We start from the raw sequence: 22,536 nt of genomic DNA, 5'->3' as shown, positions 1-22,536 counted from the left end.
CAAGCGGTCTGGCAACACGTCGGCGTGGCTGCAGATTCTCAAGTCGTGCAAGACCTGGCTCAGATCTCAGCGCGGCCGGGTAACTAGGAAAGAAGAAAAGAAAGGCATAGATAGTGAAATTGAGGGTGGGAACGGGCGTCGCCCCTACATAATGAGATGAGAGAGGCCAAAAGCTGACATGTCACGCAGAGACAGGGTCACGTCCCGTCTCAATTGCAAGATAGGCCGAGTGTTCAGAGACCAAGTTGAAGCTGAAGATCCAACAACGCCACTAAAGACATTGTCTACTTTGCGGCTGTCACGCGTAAACTTTGTAAAGATATGACACGGGGAAGATCTACAATTACTTTTGAGGCCCTGCTCTAGACCAATGCTCAGCATTGCAAGACTTGGATAGGCTGCATCTCGGTTAGCCGTGGCTAGCAGCAAGTCAGCTCTTGATAGTCATAGCAGCCTGCTCTTTTGAGGAGTAGTGCTATGCATCTCTTTCGATGCACACCGCACATATGATAGGTACGGGAAATAGGTTGCAGTGGAGCGGGGGCCTTGGGTCGTGTGCATCGAAACATTAAAGCACAAAGTTCGCGTCATGGAGTGTGATTGGCTCCCGATTGGTGTCCGGCTGCGGCCCCACCCATCCCAAGATTAGGTGGCAGGGGTTGGCAGGCAGGAAAGAGCTGTTGGGCCTTTTCTCAACCCCAGGAAAATCAAATAGTACATACTCCGTACGGAGTAGTATGGCAGCCTCTGTGCGAGCGAGGGCTTTCAAAAAGGAGGCCAGAAATGGAAGGCCTGAGAACGGACCAGTGCGCCTTCCCTTGCAGCTTCGATACGGAACAGATGAGCCAGACACGGACGGGGCGCCGGGGGAACCGGGGTGGCTCCTTCTCCTTTCTCCTTTTCTGCCCTTTTTTGCACCTTGCTCCTGCCGGTCGAATCAGGTTTCGAGCAGAGAGAGAGAACCGAACGGATCACGCGAACGGCGGCCGTCGGCGCAAATAGCCAGCTCCGCCTCTTCTGTGGGATACGCCAGTACGTCGTCCTCGCACCCTTTCTTTCGACCGGTTCGCTCGGCCTGTATGTGCGTGCGTGCTGCCACTTTACGTGCATGCAACAGTGAGCTCAGATTGGATTTCGCAATGCTGCCGCTTTCGCTCCTGCGGCGGCGTGCCCCCACTGACCAATGAAAGGCCGGACCGCCACGCGAAACGCGCTCGCTCGCGGTAGGCTCCTTCCCTAGGCAATTTTCAATTTGCAACCAGGAAGCGGCGTCGCTGCTGCGCTGCTGCAGGAGCAGGTTATATACGACGTAGGCACGTATTTTCACGCACGCCACTGCCGACCTGCGCGCTAGGAGGCAGCAACTGACGTCGTTGGAGCCCCTCTTCGGTTGAGTACAAGTAGTATACGATACTACGAGTATGTACAGAGTATCTTACGGAGTACGGAGTACGCGTGCCAGACTATACTGTTGTACGCACCTACCACGAGTCCACCTGCAAACCCAGTCGCAGGCCGCCACGCCCCGGGTACGAGGAAATGGAGAGGTTGGGAGATTAGTCATGCGTCGTCGCCAGAGAGACCCGAAACAGGCCGTCCTGTCCTGCTTGTCCGGGCATAGCCTGGTTCCAGAGCTATTTTTTCATATTGCTACTTTTTCCGCGTCCGTGTCCTGTGTCGTATGCCACTGGTTCCGTTGTCTGCCCTACGGGTGCGCACACCTAATTCGTGGACAGCTCATGGCACCCGTCTCAGACAGCCAGGTTTGAGGTGGGATGGGATGATGGATGAGGAGTGGGGAGTGTCCAAAAATGCTCCTTGGACAGGCAAGCGAGCGAGTCGCCCTCACCTTTCTTCTCCCCTATCGTCTGCCGAAACATGCAGCGTTACCAAGCCACATGTGCTTTGCAATGCAGGACGGTGGCAGAGGCGCCTCAGCCCTCTGTGGAGTCGGTCTCACCATTCACGCCATCCATCGGATCTGCTCTGCTGTTCCGACGAGTCTCCCTTTCTCCAGGCCCCGGAATAGGGCCAGGCTTCCGGAATGAGCTTAGGATCAGTCAATCTGTAGCAAGGCATCGTGGCAGCCATTGCCATCTCCCTCTGGCAGTTCAAGCATGTCCTGCGACCACGAGTTCCACGGCAATTACAGTTGTCATTCGCTGTCTCTCATCCGCTATCACTGACCGACCGCCTTGCATGACCGCTCGGCCTGCCTGCATATGCCCCGTCCCACTTGCTTGGACATGTCGCGACACGGCTGCATTCGTTCTCAAGTCGTGTTTAATGAGCAACGCGAAACAGACTGCTCTCATTTGCCAGCATGGCAGATGTACGGAGAACACCGACCAAAATCCCCGCGCAAGCCCCCATTCCAAGGCTATTAATATGTCGTGTCAAAGCGGAATCACATGCAGGCGTCTGGGAAGTTCTCTCGCTCGCTTATGCATTGGTTTACGACGGAGAGCCGTGGCTGGCTACATCGTTGAGAGTCGGCTCCCATCTTACGTCGTACATATATAGATTTAACGTGCTGCCGTTGCCTGCGCATGTCTGGCCAGCATTCGGCGTAGGCGCCTAGTATCTTAGCTTCCAGCTATTCACGCGTACAGAGACAGACGTCAGAGCCGACCGTCCAGCCCAATCGTTTCTTCCCGTCTCGTCTTGATGCAGGGCGCATCTGCATGCAACCTTACAGAGATGCAAGTACGGGCGCAGCTGAAGCGAGCAGATAGGGGAGCTCCTGTGTCAGCTGCATATTTGCCACTTCCGCGACACAGCCTCTTCACCATTGGTGCGTGCCAGAAGGGTAAAAAACCAACGAGCGCGATCGTGACAATTTCCCCGTGAAGCCTGGTTCTTCTTCCGGAAGCCCCACAAGCTGGAGATCCCCATAAGAACTAGCCCAGCTGTCCTTGTTTGTGGCCACACGGTCGCCGGAGGTGGCCCGGAAAGAGGAATGGTGTCTGCCGGTCATCCCAGGGTGGTGTTATTCTCACGATGCTGCTGCAACCGAGAGGCGAAGAACCAGCGAGGCAGCGAGGCAGAGATAGCAATGGCCACATCCCCGGCCTCCCGCTCGAAGGCGACGCACAATCCATTGGCTCCCAGCACTGCCAGCGCACAGGCGAATGCTGCGCTATCAAACAGCATCAAACACCACAGGCGGCCGATGGTCAGCCAGCCCGATGCCGATCGTGCCGCTATGCCCAATGGGGCACGCTGGCACACGCAGCGTGTTTGGAGAGAACGCGTGAGCACGAAAGCCAAAAGACGTCATTCACATGTCGCCACCTCTCTTATTGCAGATAAGATTGAATAGGACAGAAGTATCGAGACCTAGGCCGTTCCACGGCCCGCTGCAGCCTCAGCGTCTTGGAATGATTTTAGGTGCGATCAGGCTGGTACATCGTAGCGTGTCTTCGTATCATGAGATGAGTATGTGGTTCTTTTCAAACCGGGAGTTTCTCATGCAGTTGCCCTGATGCTGGACTCCGTGGAAACTGGCTGGAAGAGCCGGCAGAGGTGAGGAAGCAGAAGACCTCCATTCACTCCATAATGGAAGGTTGGAAGACGAGACGGTGACCAACACAACCACACCGACACGTTCTTGGGTACCTAAGCTGTTTCTTGTCCGACACTAAATTACAAAAGACCCTGGAAGAAACGAGTTGGTGGGTACAGACGGCCCTGGTCTGCCTTCAGTCCCGTGGCTTTTTTTCGGCGATCGGCAAGTACTACTCGTATCTTACATGGTGTATCGTATCTCACATACTACGTCCATATGTAGGGAATGCAAGAGCATATGAAGACTCGATGCAAGGAACGTCTACATGCAGGAATGGCGGCCGCGACAGGGTGGTTCTTCCAGTTGCGATATGCAGAGCTGCGCATTAGCAGAGATGAAAGTCCTCTCCCCCTGCGTGTTAACGCCGTTGATAAGGATGGCAGGATGACAGCGCGGGACCCATCTTGCTGTCGCTTGGGCCTCTTTTCCATTTGCGTCGAAAAGACGCCGGGTAATGAACGCGTTAATTTGCCTGATCTTCTGCGCATAGAAGGGGTGCTAAGATGCGATGGCAGGCAATCTTGAGAGCAGAAGATTGGAAGGCACTGTATGCAGTAAGTACTCCGTACTCCGTACTCCGTGCCCGTGTACTCGTACTCGCACACTGAAGGTGACCGTACGTGCGCGCAGAGTGGTCCGATGGTGGAGAGTCAGCCTTGGCTTTCGGCGAGGACAGCGAAGGAAATGACTGCGTGCAGGCCCAAAAGGGAAAGCCAGACAGCGGTCCCCCGTCAGAAGCGGCAATTCGGCCCCATGCCTTTGCGACGGTGGAGACGCTCCTGAAATGCCCGTACCTGATGGTGCTGGCAGGATTCGATCGGAAGCAGCGACGGCGTGTATTAATAGCCCGGGACCATGCAGCGCGCTGCGCACTGGTCGACGGGACAAGAGGACAAAAGGGCCTCCTTATTTCGCCTACGACGGTGAGAGGCGCGCAGGAACCCGGTGCTCGTATCGGCAGGCGAATGGGAGAGATCCAAATGGAGGACCGAAAGGCGACTGGTGGGACTCTTCCCCTGACCTACGCCGATTGGCGACTAGTCCACCAGATCAGTAAGATACGAGCAGACCTCTTACGACCTTGCTTCCCATCTGCCATAGCTGTGAGCGTTCCAGATTATACATAGTAGCCCACACACCGCCCAAGGCCGGTTGGCAACAGATGCAGCGCAGGTCACAGGAGCGGCCTCGCAGCGACATCCGCACGGCGTGGGTTGACAAAGAAGATTGCGGTGGCCAGACGCAGCAGATGAAGTTGCATCGAGGCGAGGCGATGGATCGTCCCCGTGACTGCAGCCCGGCCGTTGGGGGCATTCCCCTTGCCTCTGCATGAGCCGGAAATAGCTGGCCGACGTCCAGCACACGAGAAGTCGTGCAGTGTCCGGGAGACTGCCGGTGTCTCTAGTGAGGCGCCGTTGGGGCGTGCATATGCCGCAGATGCCGTCTACTGCAAGGGGCACAGAGAGAACGAAAGAACGGTGGCTAGGCTGTACGTGTCTCTCACCCTGCTCTCGACCCCCTTTCTCATCGCCTGTTTCACTCCAGGTTGCCACAGACGAGGCAAGGACGGTCATGATGTTTGTTCTGGTGCGTCGGGCCCCAATCTCCGTCGTCTCAGCCCAGCCAGCTCCAGGAAGGGCGGAGATGCGATCGACGTTGCTCCACTGCTGCTATCGGGCCTCGCTGGCCTCGCTATCTGCGTGCGTCGTCGTTTGCCGGCTGGACTGTCTAGTCGTGTGCCAGGCCTGCCGCGAGTCAGCAAAGAGGGTGGGCACGACCGACGAAGCGTTGTGAGAGACAAAGAAGCCGAGCATAGGCCGAAGGTGGCTAACGGCCGGCCTGACAGCAGCGCGGAGAACGGGTGGAAAGAGTCGGACAAGGTGGTCGGTGAGGCCTTTGGGACCTGCTGCCCAGCGTGTTTGTGGGTTCCCATCCGGCATCCCGGGCCTGGACAGCTCGAGATGAACACACCGCCGCAGCACAGGCCCTTTGGCTGTTCTGTTGGCTCTCTTGCTTTCCTTTTTCTATTTGGCCTTTGTAAGATTCGCCAGGTGAAGGTCCAGAAAACGAGGCGATCTGGACGGCCGCTATTACCCCGCAATATTCTGATTGGCCGACACCGGCCAGACGAACCGTCTCTCCTGCTGCAACCCCCCTCCTAAAAGCCTGGCCGGCTTCCTATTGGCCGACACCGGCCCCAAGCTGGCAAGCTCTCAGAAACTGCCCCCCCCGCTACTGCATGTTGGCTGCGTCTTGCATTATCTAGGCGGCAGGCCATGTGAACAGCCTGTGCTAGTGCTTTGTCATCAGTTTCTGTACTCCGTAGTCGTGCTCTGTATGCTCTGTATATTCAATCCCACATCCCTGCCGAGGCTTCACTCTTCTATCGTCTGCTCTCATGGCAAGCAAGGATAAGACGAACTAGAGGCCTGTCGGCAACACAACCACGAAGAAAACTACGGATGCTCCTTGTCCATCTGACAGCATTGCCGCTGCCCGCCCTTTCGCCCTCCCTTGTCTTAGATTGGCCGTTTCTTCCGCCGTTTTTGCCACTGTCCTTCTTCTTCCCCTTTCAAACGACCGTACGTCACAGGACAAAGTCGACACACTTGGGATAGAGAAATCGCCTCCGCCGTGCAACGCTCTCTCAACATCAAACTCGATACCACAATTGCGTCTGTGTGTGACGCAACAGACCCTGGCAACGAACAAGGGTCTGTTCTCGTTGTTCCGCAGACAAGACCAAATCGACTCATCCATCGACCCATCCGCCCGTCTCCATATATTCGCCATCTGCCGGTGGCCGAGGCCAGCTTCTCGTCTCCCAGACCCCTGACTGGCTGCTCGATCCACGTCTTCCCGCCCGATAACCTGCTCTCCCCCCCGGCCTCGAACGACGCGTTTCCGCAAACAGGCCATCTAACCCGAACAGGCGTGCTTTCTTGTTGTCTGACAAGGCTCTTCTGCCGCAGGTCACAGTAGCCTTGTGTCGGCTTTCTAGCGAAACCGGCCTGGTGTTCGTTCGCCTGGGCTGATCGAGATAAGATCGAGATCAGCCGTCGACGAAGTTCGAGTACAAAAACCCGCGAGCAAGCCCTCCTCCGGAGAGCACCCGTCCACCATCATGGCCAACACAGAGAATCAGCCAAGCACCAACGAGATGTCTCGCAACCGCCGCAGCTCCTTCACGTCCGCTACGCTGTCCAACCTCTTTCCGCGCAGCAACTCCGTCTCGGGCGGGACGCCCGTCTTCCCGGGCCCCATCGCCTCGGCAGCGCTAAACGACCAGAACCGACGGAGACGGCTGTCGATGTCGACCGCGTCAGCCCTCGGCCTCTCGGGCACCTCGCCCATCAGCACGGGCGGAGGTGCAGGTGGAGGTCCGTCGGGCCTAGGACTGCGTCGGGCCAGCATGTCGACCAGCTCGTCTGCGTCGGACGCGGCCGTCGACGAGAGCGCCATCGAGGAGGATGACGCTGCTCCTCGCGGCTCGCCCAACGCGCCCTCTGCCCGCCGGACGAGCTTTGGGGCCCAGGCTATGCTCAACCTCCGGGGCTCTGGAGGCAGTGTCGGCGCCAACGCCAACGGTAGGCAGCTCTCCAGTCCTGGCGGTAGGAGGCAGCCGCAGAACCGTCCCCGTGCTCTCTCGCCCACCACGTCCCCGTCTCCCTCGTCCTTGTCGTCTCCCTTTGCACCGCCTGCTGCTGTCTCTCCACGCTCTTCATCGTCCTTCTCCTTCTCTGTCCGGCCCAAGGGCGGCTTCGTGGCCGGGCTGCACAGTCCGAGAACTGCTTCTGACAAGTTTCCTCTTTTCGCTGCTCGTGCAGACCAAGGATACAACTGGCCTGAGCAGTTTAGGTCCCGTGCTGAGAGCAGCGTGGTCTCGGGCTCGCGAGCTTCGTTCTCGTTTGCCTCGGGCCTGGGCAGCTCTCCGCCACGATCGGGCGGCTTTGCCGTCATTCCCAGCTTCGGCGCCGGCGCTGGTGGTGGAGTAAGCGGCGGAGGAATTCGTCAAGATCGGTCCAAGTCCGTTTCGGACGCCGAGACGACCGCGGTGCCAGCAGCCCGGCCGACGCCTTCACGACCGCGTCAGCAGCAGCCGCGACCCAAGCCTGACCACTTTCAGGAGAGGATTCTCAAGGGCGACTTCTACATGGACTGAACGGTGTCGATGATCATAACTGCATCACTGGCAGTGCCGGTATCGACGAGACCGACGACTTTCGTTTACACTATTGCGTCTGCTTTTTCCCGTCTGGTTTATTACTGCAATGGGGCGTTACAACATGACATGACAAGGGCCTTTGGATTACGATGAGAGCTGTCTGTCCAAGGCTAGGCTCGGCGTTTCTACTTGCCGGCAAAGGTGCCCGGCAACACGATGGAAAGGGCAAGAGGAGGAATTGAGGGTCGGATACGAAGGAAACGTGATCAGGACATGCAAAATGGATTTCAGGCTGTCGCTTCGGTCTAGGATGAATATGCTGAGTCAGCAGGATCTTGCTGACAGTGTGAAAGGGAGCATCTATTTGCAGGCGCAACTATTAATAATATGCTTTTTGCTTTTTTGCTCCTTTGCTCCTTTGCTGGCTCATATCCCAACGCGACCAAACACACGCAAACGCCAAGGGGGTATTCCCAACCGCATCCAAAGACCGCCCACTTCCGTAAATCCCAACGCATCATGTGCTCGTGTGTCGCTCTCCATATCTGGACTATTTCTTATTATTGCGCTTCTGGGTTCGGTTTCCGAAATTCCCCTAAAATTGAAAGTTGGTCGGCATTCCCCGTACCCAATAGGGGTCCTCCATGAGGAACTGCATGCCCTCGTCCAGGTTCATGTCACCGCCAGCCTCTGCCAGGCCGGCAAACGTCAGGTCCATGGCGTATTCAAAGTTCTCGCCCACGTTGGGAAAGTCCATAAAGTTGGACGTGATGAGCGACTCTGTCGGGCCGACACTTCCCCTGGCTGCATTGTCGCTCGTTCCTATCGTTGGCTGACTGGGGGCCAGCCATGGCATCATGTTGATTGGTTGCTGTTGCTGTTGCTGTTGCTGTTGCTGTTGCTGTTGCTGTTGCTGTTGCTGTTGCTGTTGCTGCTGCTGCTGCTGTTGCTGCTGCTGTTGTTGTCTCTGCTCCTGGACTGCCGAGTCACTGGCGGCAATCTCGGACAGCAGCTCCAGCGGGGTGTTGCCCGACGGATAGGCCGTCATCGGCGACGGCTGCGGGACCGACATGGGACAGGAGGCGTCAGACGGCGGCAGTCCGGCAGCCTGGCGGATGCTGTTGCTGGCCAGCAAGAAGGAAGAGGAGGGCAGATAGGGCAGTTGTTGTGGCTGTGCGTGTGGCTGTGGCTGTGCGTGTGGCTGTGCGTGTGGCTGTGGCTGTGACTGTGACTGTGACTGTGGTGGCTGAGACTGCTGTTGTCCTTCCACGGCCTCACCCTCCTTGATGACGCCGATGTGGTGGCGCTGCTTGAGGAACCAGGCACGGATCATGACGAGAACGATGAGGAACTTGGCGGCGGGCCGCGAGCGGTTGTCGGCGGCGGTGGCGCGGAACTTATCGAGCAGGGCGCTGAGATGCTGCTCGACCTTCATGTGGTCCTTGTCAATGACGCGGCCGAGCTCCGAGTTGGGTGAGGCGGCGGCAAAGTAGAGCTTGATCAGCACGACGGTGGCGTAGGCGACGCGCACAAAATTGAAGATGGGGATGCAGCGCAGGGCGGCAATGTCCATGCCCAGAAAGGCGTCAAAGATGCCGTCAATGGCCTGCAGACAGGCTGAGAGAGCGCTGATGTGGGCTGCCGTCAGCTGAGCGTCGCCGATCAGGGCCGTCTTGGTCGACTCGGCCGTGTACGGCTGCCGGAACTCGTCGTTGCCATCCTCCATCTGCAGGGCCATCTCGTGCATGTACAGGTTCAGCACCTCGAAGCTCAGCCGCAACGACGGCTGCAGCAACATGCGCGGCACGCTCGCCCGGTATCGCTCCAGCTCACGCTCGAAAGCCCGCAGCGCGTACTGTGTCCGCGTGTCGGCCACGTTGATCTTCGCTGTCGGGTCGTCCATGTTGAACTGCTGGCCCACCTCCTCGGCCATGCGGTGCGTCCAGACGAGGTGGCAGAGGTACTGGTCCGTCGGCGCTGCTTCGGCCGACGTCTCCAGCACCTGCACGCACTGCGTCATAAACGGCGTCCAGCGCACCAGATTCGGTCGGTGCAGCGCCATCGACGTGTTGGACGTCATGAAGTAGCATGCCAGCCATGCTCGCCGCGCCTCGATCGCACACGGGTCTGGCAGCGGGTTCTTCTTAAACGGATGGTCGCGCCAGTTGATCCCTGACCCCTGTGGTGGCATCAGCCCCGGCCCTGAGCTCGTCCATCGCCCGTTGCTCACTCCTGGCCGTCGCTTGCCCAGCCCAATGTCGATCGCCATCACTGCTGCCATGTGCACGAGCTGGTAGAACTTGAGCTCTTCAAAGTGCTCGGGCGGCCAGTACCAGATCACCGAGATCTGCAGCGCCTGCACCATCTCCAGGCTCTTCTCGCCCACTACCAAGATCCTCTCCGCAAAGATCAGCATCAGCTCCTTCACGATCGCCCGCTGCACGTTGGGCATCTCCGTCGTCGCTGCTCCCATGATCGCCGCGAACAGGATCGGCTTTGACTTGCGGATCTCAGCCGCCGTCGTCCCCGGCACGAACACCACCGCCGGCATGTGGCGTGCCATCTGGTCCGTATATCGGTTGAACAGCTCCACCGCCTTCTCCATTGTCAGCAGCCCCCGGTCGATGATGTCGCCCAGTCCGGCCGTTGACGTTTCCGCTGCCGGCGACATGTTGCTGTATGACGATGGCCGTGCGTTCGCCTCGCTCTCCTTCCGCGGTCCTTGTTGTTGTTGATGCTGCTGTTGTTGTTGTTGCTGCTGCTGCTGCTGCTGCTGCTGCTTCTGCTGCTGGCGCTCTCGCATCGACGCCGACGCCGCCTCCTTGGGCGATCCTGTCTTGGACCCGGGACTCGGTCGTCCCGAAAGGCTGCCCGCTCCTGGCGTGTCCCACATGTCCGTGAACTTGCGCTTTTGCCCTGCCACCACCATTGGTGGTACAGGTGTCGCTGCCGGAAACGGGCTGCGTCCATTCGTGCTGGTCGAATGCGGGCTGGCCGTCGCCGCTCCCGAGACCGACGTTGACGATGTCAGGCCCAGAACCGTCTGCTTCTCGCCGCTGCTGGTGGTCGCAGTCGGCAGTGCCACCGGCGGCTGCCATTCACGTGTGACGTTGCTTACTTCATCAGCCCATCTAGTCCGATGTTCCCCGTCGTCTCCCTCCTTGTCCGCACCAGACCCTGCCAGACCGGTCAGACCGGTCAGACCTGCCAGTCCCGGCAGCCCCGGCAGGCTTGGCAGGCCCGCCGGCCCTCCGCGCGTCATCTGCAGGCTGGCTGTCAGCGCGTCGATCTTCTTCTCCAGCTCGGCCACGCGGCTGTCCGTCTTCTTCTGCCGCCGTCGCGTCGGCTGCGTCACCACACAGCGCCGTCCGGCCTTGGCACACCGTCGACAGGGCGTTTCCGCCGGCGCTGCCGGGTCCATGTCGCAGCGCACCTTGAGGCTGCGGCACGCCTCACAGGCACGGGGCTTCTTTGCCTCCATCGCGGCAGATCTAGCCAAACTGACTGGGCTGGTCGGCCCAGTCGGGCGGTGTGTCTCTCCATGCATCTCCCCATGCGTCTCGCCGCCGCCGCCGCCGCCGCCGCCGCCCTCGGTCGAAGGTGATCGACCCAGAGATTCGGTACCGCCTGACGAAGGCGAAGAATAGTGTGCTGCTCCAGCTGCTGCTCCGGCTGCTCCAGCTGCCGTCGGGGGTGGATGGTGCGGATGGTGCGGGTGGTGTGCTGACGGCAGCTGTGTCGGCGAAAAGGTCAGGGATCGAGGAGGGAGCTTCGTGCTGGCCGGTGGGAACGGCTCGAGCGAGACTGAAGCAGCCCTCGCAGACGATGCTGTCGTCGACGCGCTCATCGCTCGGCCGTCTGGCTGCAGCCCGTCTGGAGCGACATGGTCCATGATGCCGATATGGCGAGGAGAGAGGAGCCGGGCAAGCGACACCGCAGGATCACCATCCACGGAAGCGGGATCCGAGAGGGGCACTTCAGACGGATAAAAAGAAAAAATCAGGACAGATGCACCGAATGAACTCCGTTTTACTAGCCAACACCGTGCGCATCGCTTTCTCCCCTTTGCCCCGTATGTGCTGATGTGCTGATTTCGATGGAATGCGGCGAGCGAATCGTCCCAGCCTATCCCGCAGGCCAAATCGATGGCGGATGCGTTGTTTTGGCGCGTCGTTGTGTCGGGTTTCAATCTGAAGCTATTCTCAGAACATTGCCTACTCCGTGCCTTTCTCGTTTAGCGGAGTTGGGAGGCACCGATGTGCCGACATTTTAAGGAAGGAGCCATCTAAAATACTGCACGCCCTTGTCCCAATGTGTAAATACTATCGGCCCACTGATTCGCCCTACAAAATGGTATGGACTCGTATACGTCAGGCCGCAGCGGGGATAATACGCAGCACCTTCGCTCTTTTAACACCGACTGCTACGACGATACGCTGACTCATCAACAGGCCTGTCTTGATCTCCAATCTGATGGAATTTGCTTACCAGACTCGAAACAGCTACTATGTACAGGCCTAAATAGATGGCCAACTATGACTTTCATGTCGTTCCCTCAAACGCCGTGCTGTGCACAAAACAGGACAAACACCGGGCTACCCAGAAATCGCTGGGAGCATATGAACTGACACATTATCGCCTCTTCTCCTTCGTTCCGCTCGACAGACATGCTCCTAGCCTAGTCTTCAACTTCCTCGTCACCAATCGTAAAGGCCACCGGCTGCTGCCTCTCCAAACCACAGGTGGCTCCTCGACACCCTTTAAAGTATTACACGATACAATATACATACCGGAGAACAAGCAAGAAGAAACAAGGGTGGAGGATGGGGAAACGCTAAAAAGAAGAAAGAAAGAGAACAAAAATCACCGGCCAATCGCTTGTGTTTTAACTCTCATCAGTCCGGCCGCCCCAGTGCGTGCCGAGCATCCCAAATGGACACGCTGAGCTATCTTGTGGGTATCGAATCGAATAAAATGTACAGAACAAGAAGTCCGGCTTGTTATAAGGGGACCGAGGGGGGAGAACTGATGGGGAAGAGCAGACAAATATCAGAAGCGGGCCGTGTAGCTGGCCCGTAGTCGAGAGGGCAAGTACCGCTAGTACCGGTTTTCCTCCCGCAGCCGGCTTCGAGCGCCCTGCGAATTCAAGCCCATGCCAATGCCGCCCGGGAAGATGGAGCTTTCGCGCCGGCTGCTGGCCTTCGCCCCAAACGCACTGCTGTCATAGGGTACCGGCCCAGAGCCGTTCGTCTCATAGATCGGACGGTCATAGCCTGGGTTGTTCGCCGTAGCTGCAGGCATCTGAGTCGCGTCGTATCCCTGAGGCACCACAAAGCCACTCTCATATGCCGGACGGAACGGGACCTGGCCGCTTCCCTGCTGCTGTAGAAGGTACTGTGGTTCGTAAGCCGTCACACGATGTTGCTGCTGCTGGCTTGCCATGGTTGGCGGTGGTGTCGGTGCCAATCGCGGCTGTGAGAACTGCGGCATGGACGCACTCGTCACAATCGGAGGTGGCGTGGGCGTGTTTCGATTGCTATTGAGGTTGCCGTTCATCATGGCCTCCAGCAGCCGCTGGCGATGAGGCGATTCTGACGCCTGCGCCGTCGACTGGCGCTGGGGTATCTCCAACGACGTCACCGACGGGTGCTGCTGGTGCAGGCCGTCCGCTGCCGGCGAAGACAGCTCATACTCCTCCGGCTCGATCCCAAAGATCGCTGCGTAGTTCTGCAGTAGCATGGCAAAGACAGGCGCAGGGATGTTGAGCGTCGGCGAAAACACAATCCCGACATTGCGCACCGTCATCTTGTTCTTGTCCGCGCGGTTGATGATCTTGATCAGAAACGCAATCAGGTATTTGAGCAGCGTGGCATTGGCTTCGGGCAGTCGCAGGGCCAGCTCGCCGAGCGCGGCCAGCTTCTCGTCTTGATCGGACATCTCGGTCACGGTCAGAAACTGATTGTGCAGTTCGCGCGTCAAAATCGTCGTCGGCAGCTCCCGCAGGTACATTTTTAGCAGCGAGGCCACCGCGTGGATGTCGTAGTAGTTTGTGTCCACCAGCAGGTTGACGTCGCTCTCGTTGTTGAACCGCTCTCGGAGCTGCTTGATAACAATGTTCGACCCGCTCAGGCGGAATATGCCCTCTTCCGTCGTGGCGCCGCGAGCGTCGAGATATTGAATGCAGCGGTACACCACTGCGGGCAGCGGCACCCTCACGTCGGTAGGCGAGTTGTAGTGCACCGCCTCTGCCAACGGTGCTCCGAATACCTGCCGAATCGGTCCGCCGTAGCCTCCATTGCTAACGTTGCCATGACCGGTGCCGCCATTCGACTCGCCAAACAGCGTGTCCTGGGATCCTTCGCCAGGTGTGCGCGTCTTCGGGCCAAATCCAAAGAAGCTGCGCTTCCTAGCCTTCTTCTCTTCCACCGATGGCGGCGCAAGTCCTCCTCCGAGAAGAGCTCGGTTGGTCCAAGGCGTCGACTCTGTGAGGACCTGGGGATCCCGCGGTGCTGAAATTGCGTATGGCGATTGCGACATTGTGCTCTGTGGTGCCTCCGACTCGGGATGCCGCGATCCCGGGGCCCCCTGTGGTGTCTCCCCTGCCTGCACATTGTCGTAGCTCATGCCGATGAGTCCGTCCTTGCTGTCGGCAGAGCTGTTCTGATGCTGCCGCGGCTTCTTGACCGGGTTGAACTTCTTCTTGGACGCAGAGGAGGTGCTGGGCCGCGAACCATCATGCGCCCCATGTGTCCCTTGCTGCCTCTCTGGCTCCCTCCTGGAATTGACCGGCACATCGTCGTCGTCGTCCGGATCGCGGTAGTCAATCCACCGAAGCAGGGTGTCTACCCACTGGTCACGCTCCCGATCACTCTCAGCACACAACACGTGCTTAGTGAGTGCACTAGGGTCCTTCTTCTTAGGCTCCAAAATCAGGAAAGCATGCCGGTACTGATTGTCCAGATCGTCATTTGTACCACCGCCTGGCCGCCCGGGCGACGAGTTGTCGCTATTTTGCGACTGCTTGCCAATCTGAGCGTTTCGTAGTTTGATGCTTCCCAGATGGGCACCGCCAGGTGTCTCATAGTACTTGAGAACCGGGCCATCCAGAACAAAAAAGCGAGCCTTCCAGCCACCAAAGTTCTTGCCGCGCTTCGTGAGGTAGCCGGCCATCAGGGGACGCCCGCCAGCACCGGTCTTGTGAGTTATGACCTTGCCCTCCTTTGCTACCACGGGCGACGCGGAGCCGTTCTCGTCGGCATTGGGTGGTAGCGTGCTTGTCGAGAGGTACCGGCACAGCTCAATGGCCGTGTTCGTGTCCAGCGGTGTGTTCACCAACTCGTCAAGGTAACTGTCGAGAGCCTGGCGTCGAGCGTCGAGCTTGGCAGGCGCGTGTCCGCTAAAAAGCGATCGGTCTGGCGTCCTCGCCGTGAAGCTTGCACACTGCTTCATGCGTTGGTCCAGCTTGATCAGAGACAGAGAGTCCTTTTCCACGCGCCAGAGTTCGCCGCCATCAGCTCGTGAAAAAACAGCAAGCGTGAAAACCGGATCTTCCTCCAACTGCGTCAGGGAAAGCAAACTGGCGCGTGACGGCTTCATACGCGACGAAGCCACCTTGATGTCGACAGACGGCAGCGCATTGGGAGGAAGCAGAAGATCGGGATATTCCTCGGTGACGAAGCCTTTGAAGATCCGCATCCGAACAGATTGTCCGGCTGGGCTATCCAGGCTGTTCTCGGACTTCGTCGACGGACTTGAGGGCACCAACATAGACAAATCCCCAGCCTTCAAATCGTTCAAAGTCTTTGAGGTCACCAGGCGCAGCGGTTCACCGGTAGCAGGGGCAGGAGATGGCGTCTGCAAAGGCGTATTTGGAGGCAACGGAATCGCTTGGCGTGGTGGCCGCGGCGAAAGTGGCACAGGTCCGACAGAAGGAAAGCCAGGAGCCAACCGCGGAGACATTGGGGGCGAATGCATGGGCGATTTCGGGTGTCCGACAGGACGAGGACTCGACGGCAATCCCGGACTCAGCATGGGGGCGGAGAAATTGCGTCTCAAGAGAGACTGCCCGCCACGCTCGGTGGTCAAAACACCATCCAATGACGTCGGATCCAGCAGAGGCTGTAAGACTACAGTTTGTGTGATAATCGGGACTTCGATCTGTGATACGGAGCCTGAAATGGTATTAGTAGCAGCGTCGTGCGCGCTGCTGCTCTGCTTGCTCTTTTTCGACAAGCTGCGTATCTCGGCTTCTTTTCTTGCCAGGATCTCTCGCTCACGGTCGTCTTCCTCTCTCGTCCGGCGCCGTCCCCGCTTGTCGGTCTCCCTGATCTCCGTCACTTCAAGAAGCGAGTCATAGTCGGAATCCGACTCGAGCACTTCGTCGTCGATTGGGGCGCTGAGACTAGCCCGCAAATCGCGAAGCAACAGCGGTGCTGGTGGCGCTTTCCGTGGTGGTGGTGGTGGTGGTGGTGGTGACGGAAACTGCTCGATGCTCTCGTCAATGGCCTTGGTACTGGCAGAAGACACGGGCGGTGGTGGGGGTGGTATCCGTGGTGGCGGCACCTGTGGTGGAATGCTGGGCAGACTGCGCGAGGGTGGCAGAGAGAAGTTGATAAGAAGGTCAGAAGTGCTGTTTGCTATTTTCCTAACCGAGTCGGCTGCTCGGTCCTCAGCTTCAAGGTCGAAGTTGTCCAAGGCGTGGTCCTGAGGACGAGGCATTGAGGAGACCGGGTCTAATAGATCACCAGCAACTGTTGACGGCGCATGGCTAGGCTGATCCGCAGGCGGCGTGATGGGATAAGGGGCCATGCTGACATCGACAGGTGAGCGGATCGGCGTCGGTTCGATAGGAGACTCAGCATATTCGGAAACAGTGGTCTTCGCTGCAACGGCAGTAGGAGCCGCCATCTCTTCCGCCATCTCATCGTTGTCCACGGCCCGGCTGCGGTGCTCTTGTATCAACGTGGACGATGACGCTGGAGTAGTAGATAGGTTCCGGGTCTGGCCCGCCAGTGTCTCTTTTAGCTTCTTCCGATATCTCTCCTTGTCCTTGAGCGCGCGCTCTAGGTCCTTGTTGAGGCCAAGAATCATTGCCCTCTGCTTGTCGACGAGCCGCCATAGCTGGGCATTCTGCTGATATTGGGCGTGCTTCTCCTTCAGCAGGTGCTCGATAACAGCCTCTGGGCTGCCGGCAGCCTTGATTATGGAAGGAATATCATGGCTGGTCGCGTCACCGTCCGTGGAGCCTTTACGCTGGCCAGAGCCATTAGAGAGAGCAGACACGCCAGAATCGATGGACGAGTTTCGCGGCACGCCGTTTGTGGCTTCAGCATGCCTTGTGGCAGAAGAGCCGGCCATGGCTGCCCGAGATGAGACGGTCGCCCCTGAGAGAGGCTTCGAGGATACAACCGATTCAGAGACGCTTCGATGGTCATTCGGAGTGCGGGGTGAAATGGGCGATATTCTGGAAGTTGGCATCATTAGAAAGAGGAACCGGCACGACGCGCGAGGAAGACGAAGGCGGCAGCCCGAACAAAGCCCAAGAAGGAGGGGGTCCAACCGGAGGCCGGGAGACGGGGGGTGGCACAAGCAGCCAAATAGAAAGCAAAACAACACAACAGCGCAACGGGACGGGACGGAACGCACGTTGGACTCTGGCTTGTCTCGCCAGTGGGTGATGCGTCTCCGGAGGAGGCGCTGTCGAAATATGTCTTCTCGGTCTCTGCAAACTGGTCGGCAGAGTCCGCTACTGGCCTAGGCAAGGAGGTGACGATCAGGGGGACAACGTTGGGGGTTCGCGAATCTTCAGCGCCTTGCAGGTGGCCCAGTGACGGAGAGGCGGCGAAGGGGAAGTTGAATGCTGAAGGATTTATGGTCGTCGAAGGAGCAACAGTGCTCATGTGCAGCGGACTAGGGGCAGCCTTTCGAGATCTGAACGGTTGGCGCAAAAGGGTTGATTAGTAGCTGGATCTGGCAAGAGATGACGGGGCAGACGGTCTTGACCAGTCCCACAACAGGATGTCTGGAGCCAGAGAGGAGTGACCAGGGGTATTGGCCGGTGGGTCGTACACTCTGCTGTCGCGCCCACATAGACACACGTCCTTTTGTGCCTGTGCAAACGAACGACAGAGGGCCAATTGGGCGACGATGGTGCAGATTGATGAAGGCAAGAGTCGTACAACAGAAGGGATTACAGGGCGGATGGGGAAGTGGCAGAAAGCAGACAGATAAGCAAGTCTGCTGTGCAGTCACGACCAGGGGCTGATGCATACGGAGTACAGAAGGAGTGTTGTGTTGTAAGCAGACGAGAGGGGATACCGAGCTTACCTTGAAGAGAGCGGCGCAGAGCTGCTGAGGCTGGTTTGCAAGAGGGCCGAAGAGCTGGGTCCATAAGACTGGCGGTAAGTATGCTGCGGACTTCCTCTGCCGTCGCGGGAACGTTGCGTGGGGGAAGGAGACGAAAAGGAGGAGGTCGAAGAAAAGGAGGCTGAAGAAGGCAGAGTGGGAGAGGAAGGAGACGCGGGTAGATTAGTTTGCTGGTTGTGCATGCGCTGCTGCTGCTGCCACGAGTGGTAATCGTGCTGTCGGTGTTGCAGATCGATATGTGCGGAGTCTGCAGAGCCTTGGCTGCTCTGGGGCGTGAGCTGCGACATGGTCCACAATGCGTGGAAGGAGGAGGAATGAAGCAGCAGAGGAGACGCGGGTGTGAGGGCGACGGCGAGACGGCAACGGGGTAGCTGCAACAGGAGCTGGGTCCGCAGCTTTCGGCGGCAGAAAGCAGAGAGAGAGAGAGAGAGAGAAAGAGACGCGAGAACGGAAAGTCGAACGGCTAGATGACAGGGGGGGAGAGGGGGAAAGCCAAGAGTGTCAGAGCAAGTGGGACTGCAAGACAAGCTCGGAGGAGGTTTCGAGACGCCAAAATGATACTGATTGACGTCGCATATGGCGGTGGTACGGCGGCTGTCGCTCGGGTGGTGAGGAAGCCTGTATCTTACAGAAAAGAGAAGATGGGAAGAGCATGGAAAAGCCGGGTTGCAGCGCTCCCGAAATCGGCTCTGTCCAATGGCTGCACGGCAGCAGGAGAAAGAGGCCAGACGGGGAGACGGAGGCAACGGATCTCGGGTGGCGGAGAGGTGCAGGAGCACAAAAAGAAGATGAAATGCAAGGTCGGGTGGGAGAGAGAGGCGTGGTGGCTTCACAGGCGCCCCAAGAGGGTATGCATGAGGATCAGGAAAAAAAGAAAGCGAAACGGATGGAAATCGACAGTGGCAAGCGGCTAACGGAGACCCGTTGCAGAGCGTGGGATTACTGGTCAAACGGTAACCGTTTTGCGACCTAGAACCATTTCTCCCTGGTCTGTGCTCTGCCTGTAATTATTCTACGGAGGAAAGAACGCGGAGGGCAGGAGCGCTTCTCGGGCATTGTGTAGCGCGCAGATAGGAGCAGGCGAAGGTGCTGTGTATCCGTAATTCAGAGGCGAGTCCGGCCAAGGTCAGGACACAATGGACAACGGCGCGCTGTCAGCATGCCACAGTGCCTGCGGCCCCTATCGTATACCAGTAAGATACGAGTAGGACAACGCTACAACGGTCTCTGGCTGCCCACTGTTTCCGAGGCTTGGACGAGCCTCTTGCAAAATGCTCGGGCGCTGTGGGGCGAACGAGATGAGCACTTGCGACAACAGATCCTAGCTGGCGAGCCTCGGCATCCACTAGGCCTCACGTCATCCCCACCCGCAGTGCGACTGATAGGCAGATGGTGTGAGATATGGCCCTGGTGTCCATTATTACCCATACTACGAACCCTGCTAATTAAAGGCTTCTCGACCGGGTGGAGGGGGCCAAGCGACCATTGGAATGGCAGCCCGCCCCGGGTTTCAGAGACGGAGCGAGAAGACGTCGGGCGACACGGATTCGAGTCCAGCTCATTCTCAAAACGCCTCACCATCTGACGCGTACTCGTACTCAAGCTCTGGCGTGCCTTTTCGATGCTCGCATCTGACTTTCGACAGCCGGTACTTCCAGACCAGGGATGTCAGTTCTCTGGCCACCCGGCACAAAGAGCTGCAGGTACCAGCACAGGCCGATGCTGGACAAAGGCGGCTCGAGGGTGGTACCGCTACTGCAAGAGGCGAAAGCAACCTTACCTGAGGCGGACAAGACGGCAGAAGCGATATGCAGGGACAAAGCACACAAGTGCCATGGTCCTGCCGGCGCTTTTTCTGCAGGGCGCCATGCAAGATACGAACCTTCCGGGACGAATATCTTTGCTCGTATCGGATGTGCATTTCAAACACTTATCATGCTGGCCAGCATAGCTTAACGCGGCTATGCATACATAGTATGCAATTGCCAATATGCACGTCTGAACAGAACAGACGTTTACTATGTGGGCTGCATGAGATAAGACTGAGAGGCATTGGAATGTCACCAAGCCTATATCATTGCCCTACGCATTCTTCGTCCTTTCCGGTACGGCGCGATGTCTCTCCTCACCAGCGCGTCGTGGTGAGACAGCAGAACGATCTGCGTCTAGCGCCATAGCTGGGTTGTGACGGGAATGTTTCTTACTCATGTGCAAGATCGGATCCTGAGACCAGCGCGATGTTCTGGAGTGGAGCGCATACCACTCCTATCTTAAGAAAACGGGTCTGTAGACCTGCACGACTTCACAACGATTCAACGGCCGAAAGGCCAGACGACGCAAGATGCTGCAGCCATTCCAAGGCAAAATTGGCTGGGGTCGTGGTGGTGTGGGGCTCTCCCCCTTTTCCTTCTTATTCGGGAAGCCAGGGAGCTATTATTACATACTATCTTACTTTGTAGGGATCCCCTTTGTAGTAACATATCTTACATAGTAGCTTACGTACTACGTAGTACTCTGTATGTACCGGTCCAATCAAAGCTGTTCTGCCGTCCTTTTCGTCGACGACTGCCTGTACATCGAAACGGGAGATGAAAGGGGTGCCAGAGGCGCCCTCTGCTAATGAACGTTTTCTTACCTTTTTCTATTTACTCTCTGCCGTTTTTCCCCACGCAGCGCTGCCTGATGAGGCTCTCTGGTCTGCAGCAAGCCTTGAATGCATCCCGAGTATATTTAGTTTTGTGGGGGGCGAGGGGGAACAACTGGGAGCGGCGTGACAGAAGCGTCCATGGATGCACGTTTTGTCTGCCGTGAGGTGGCATCGACGCAGGCACCTTTACAGGCGTGTGATTCGATGGAGCTTATAAACAGGAAAGCCGGCATGCCGTTATATTACCTGGACCTATTGTGTGGTGGAAATGGCAAATTGGCGGGCGGATATGGATTAGCTGTTTCAGCCGAGCAAGCTGACTCTGAGCCTGGTCAGCTTCGGCCGACCGTCGTGACAGAGCTCTCTGGAGGAAAACGGGCCGGGAAAGCTTATATTGCGCTATGGGCAGCGAGACGGATGTGAACGACCGTCTGGGAGCGTCCTGGATGCCAAGGCCAAAGGCAGCCCCTATTTTCCTCGTTTGCGAGTTCTGGTGTACATAGTAGTTTTTGGTCGTAAGATGTCTGTTCTGGGACGAGGCTTTGGCCACTTGGTCCCGCATTCACCTCAGTGAAACGCGGAGAGGACGGACTCCGAGCAATGGGTAGCAACAAGCGCCAAGAGGAGGAAGTACGAAGTGAGCCGGGCCTAGACGTGCATGCGACGGTCTCCGGCCATTGCGCTTCCGAAGCAGCTGTGTACACCGGATCGAATCTCGCATGCCAGCCAAGGGGCGCGGCCATGCGGCTGCTCGTATATTGTCTGGTGGCGATCCTCATGCGGACATCCCAGCGACAGACACGCCGTCAATCTTTGTGTTTTGGTGGCTATCTTGCAGCTGCCTCACTAGGGAACCCTTGTGCAGGTGCATCGTATACACACTGCTACTCTGTACGACGTGCTGCTGAAACCATTTGTGAGTTGCCAGCGGGGCGCTTTTGCGGTTCTGCAAGTGTGTTGTTCTCCTTTGCAAGCTGTTCCGCAGTCTCGCATCCGTTTCAAGCTATTTTTGTTCGCACAGGAGGCGGATCCAACCGTTAAACAAAAAAGCCAAGAGGTGGTGCTGGAGAAGAAAAGTGGTACAAACTCTTGCCGAACCTGGCAGGTGTTCTGATGACGAAACATGCACGCCATAGCCCACAGTCACGGCGAGTGCTCCGGTGCCGATCATTGCTCTGTACGCGGCATGTTTCACTGTCAGAACCGGCTTCTTCCATCGGAACGCGTCTTGTCAGTATTACCATATCAGAAACACGGTTATCCAATATCAGATCGCAGCATACTGATCTGATACAAAAGCACCATCCCAGCAGAATGCAATGTTCGGCAGTTCCATTCCGTCAAAGCACAGGCAATTACAGAGCTGCCCGAACCAGAAGCGATCTGCCTCTCCTTATTAGTAGTACCGACGAAGCCTTGGCCGGTAGTCGTCCTCGATGGTGAACCGCTCGTGCCTCTCCCAGTCGCCATCGCGCGATGGAGGTGGCGACGGCGCAGCCAGTGCTCGCCGCGGCCGGGGTGCCATCACGTGGCGGTACTGAGGCATCACGGGAGACGGTGACGGTGACCGGTAGTCGTCATACTCTTCACGGGTTCGCATGCGCACGGAGACTGGCATGGGCACTTCCACCGGCACCTCGACGGGCACCTCGACGGGAACCTCGACGGGAACCTTGACAGGCACTTCAACAGGCACCTCGACAGGCACCTCGACAGGCACCTCGACAGGCACCTCGACAGGCACCTCAAACGGCACCAGGCGCTCGCGCTCAATGTAGATCACCTCGCGAT

At 57.8% G+C, this 22,536-nt stretch overlaps 6 protein-coding genes across 6 annotated transcripts; 3 read left to right on the top strand and 3 right to left on the bottom strand.

Annotated features, from left to right (window-relative positions):
• Positions 1-3,055: 3,055 nt before the first annotated feature.
• Positions 3,056-5,730, top strand: CMQ_1991 (uncharacterized protein; the record flags this gene model as incomplete). The annotated part of the gene is made up of 4 exons (XM_014314917.1): positions 3,056-3,253; positions 4,201-4,621; positions 4,699-4,854; positions 4,928-5,730. 4 exons carry the CDS (start codon positions 3,056-3,058, stop codon positions 5,728-5,730), a joined length of 1,578 nt encoding a protein of 525 aa, XP_014170392.1.
• A 962-nt stretch (positions 5,731-6,692) lies between these two features.
• On the top strand, positions 6,693-7,730 carry CMQ_2005 (uncharacterized protein; the record flags this gene model as incomplete). Its single annotated transcript, XM_014314931.1, has 1 exon — positions 6,693-7,730. One exon carries the CDS (start codon positions 6,693-6,695, stop codon positions 7,728-7,730), a length of 1,038 nt encoding a protein of 345 aa, XP_014170406.1.
• A 598-nt stretch (positions 7,731-8,328) lies between these two features.
• On the bottom strand, positions 8,329-11,625 carry CMQ_2038 (c6 zinc finger domain containing protein; the record flags this gene model as incomplete). The annotated part of the gene is made up of 1 exon (XM_014314964.1): positions 8,329-11,625. One exon carries the CDS (start codon positions 11,623-11,625, stop codon positions 8,329-8,331), a length of 3,297 nt encoding a protein of 1,098 aa, XP_014170439.1.
• Positions 11,626-12,830: 1,205 nt separating this feature from the next.
• Positions 12,831-18,385, bottom strand: CMQ_1836 (rhogap with PH domain protein; the record flags this gene model as incomplete). Its single annotated transcript, XM_014314762.1, has 3 exons — positions 12,831-17,196; positions 17,379-17,663; positions 18,060-18,385. 3 exons carry the CDS (start codon positions 18,383-18,385, stop codon positions 12,831-12,833), a joined length of 4,977 nt encoding a protein of 1,658 aa, XP_014170237.1.
• Positions 18,386-18,652: 267 nt separating this feature from the next.
• Positions 18,653-19,882, top strand: CMQ_1879 (uncharacterized protein; the record flags this gene model as incomplete). Its single annotated transcript, XM_014314805.1, has 2 exons — positions 18,653-18,946; positions 19,550-19,882. The coding sequence occupies 2 exons, from the start codon at positions 18,653-18,655 to the stop codon at positions 19,880-19,882; spliced, it is 627 nt and encodes a 208-aa protein (XP_014170280.1).
• Positions 19,883-22,141: 2,259 nt separating this feature from the next.
• Positions 22,142-22,363, bottom strand: CMQ_2007 (uncharacterized protein; the record flags this gene model as incomplete). Its single annotated transcript, XM_014314933.1, has 1 exon — positions 22,142-22,363. The coding sequence occupies one exon, from the start codon at positions 22,361-22,363 to the stop codon at positions 22,142-22,144; it is 222 nt and encodes a 73-aa protein (XP_014170408.1).
• Positions 22,364-22,536: the final 173 nt, after the last annotated feature.

This window comes from Grosmannia clavigera (assembly GCF_000143105.1).
Source record: "Grosmannia clavigera kw1407 unplaced genomic scaffold GCSC_168, whole genome shotgun sequence".
Lineage (NCBI taxonomy): Eukaryota > Fungi > Ascomycota > Sordariomycetes > Ophiostomatales > Ophiostomataceae > Leptographium > Leptographium clavigerum.
The sequence above is the reverse complement of the archived record's forward strand: the minus strand, read 5'-3'. Positions and strand labels throughout refer to the sequence as shown.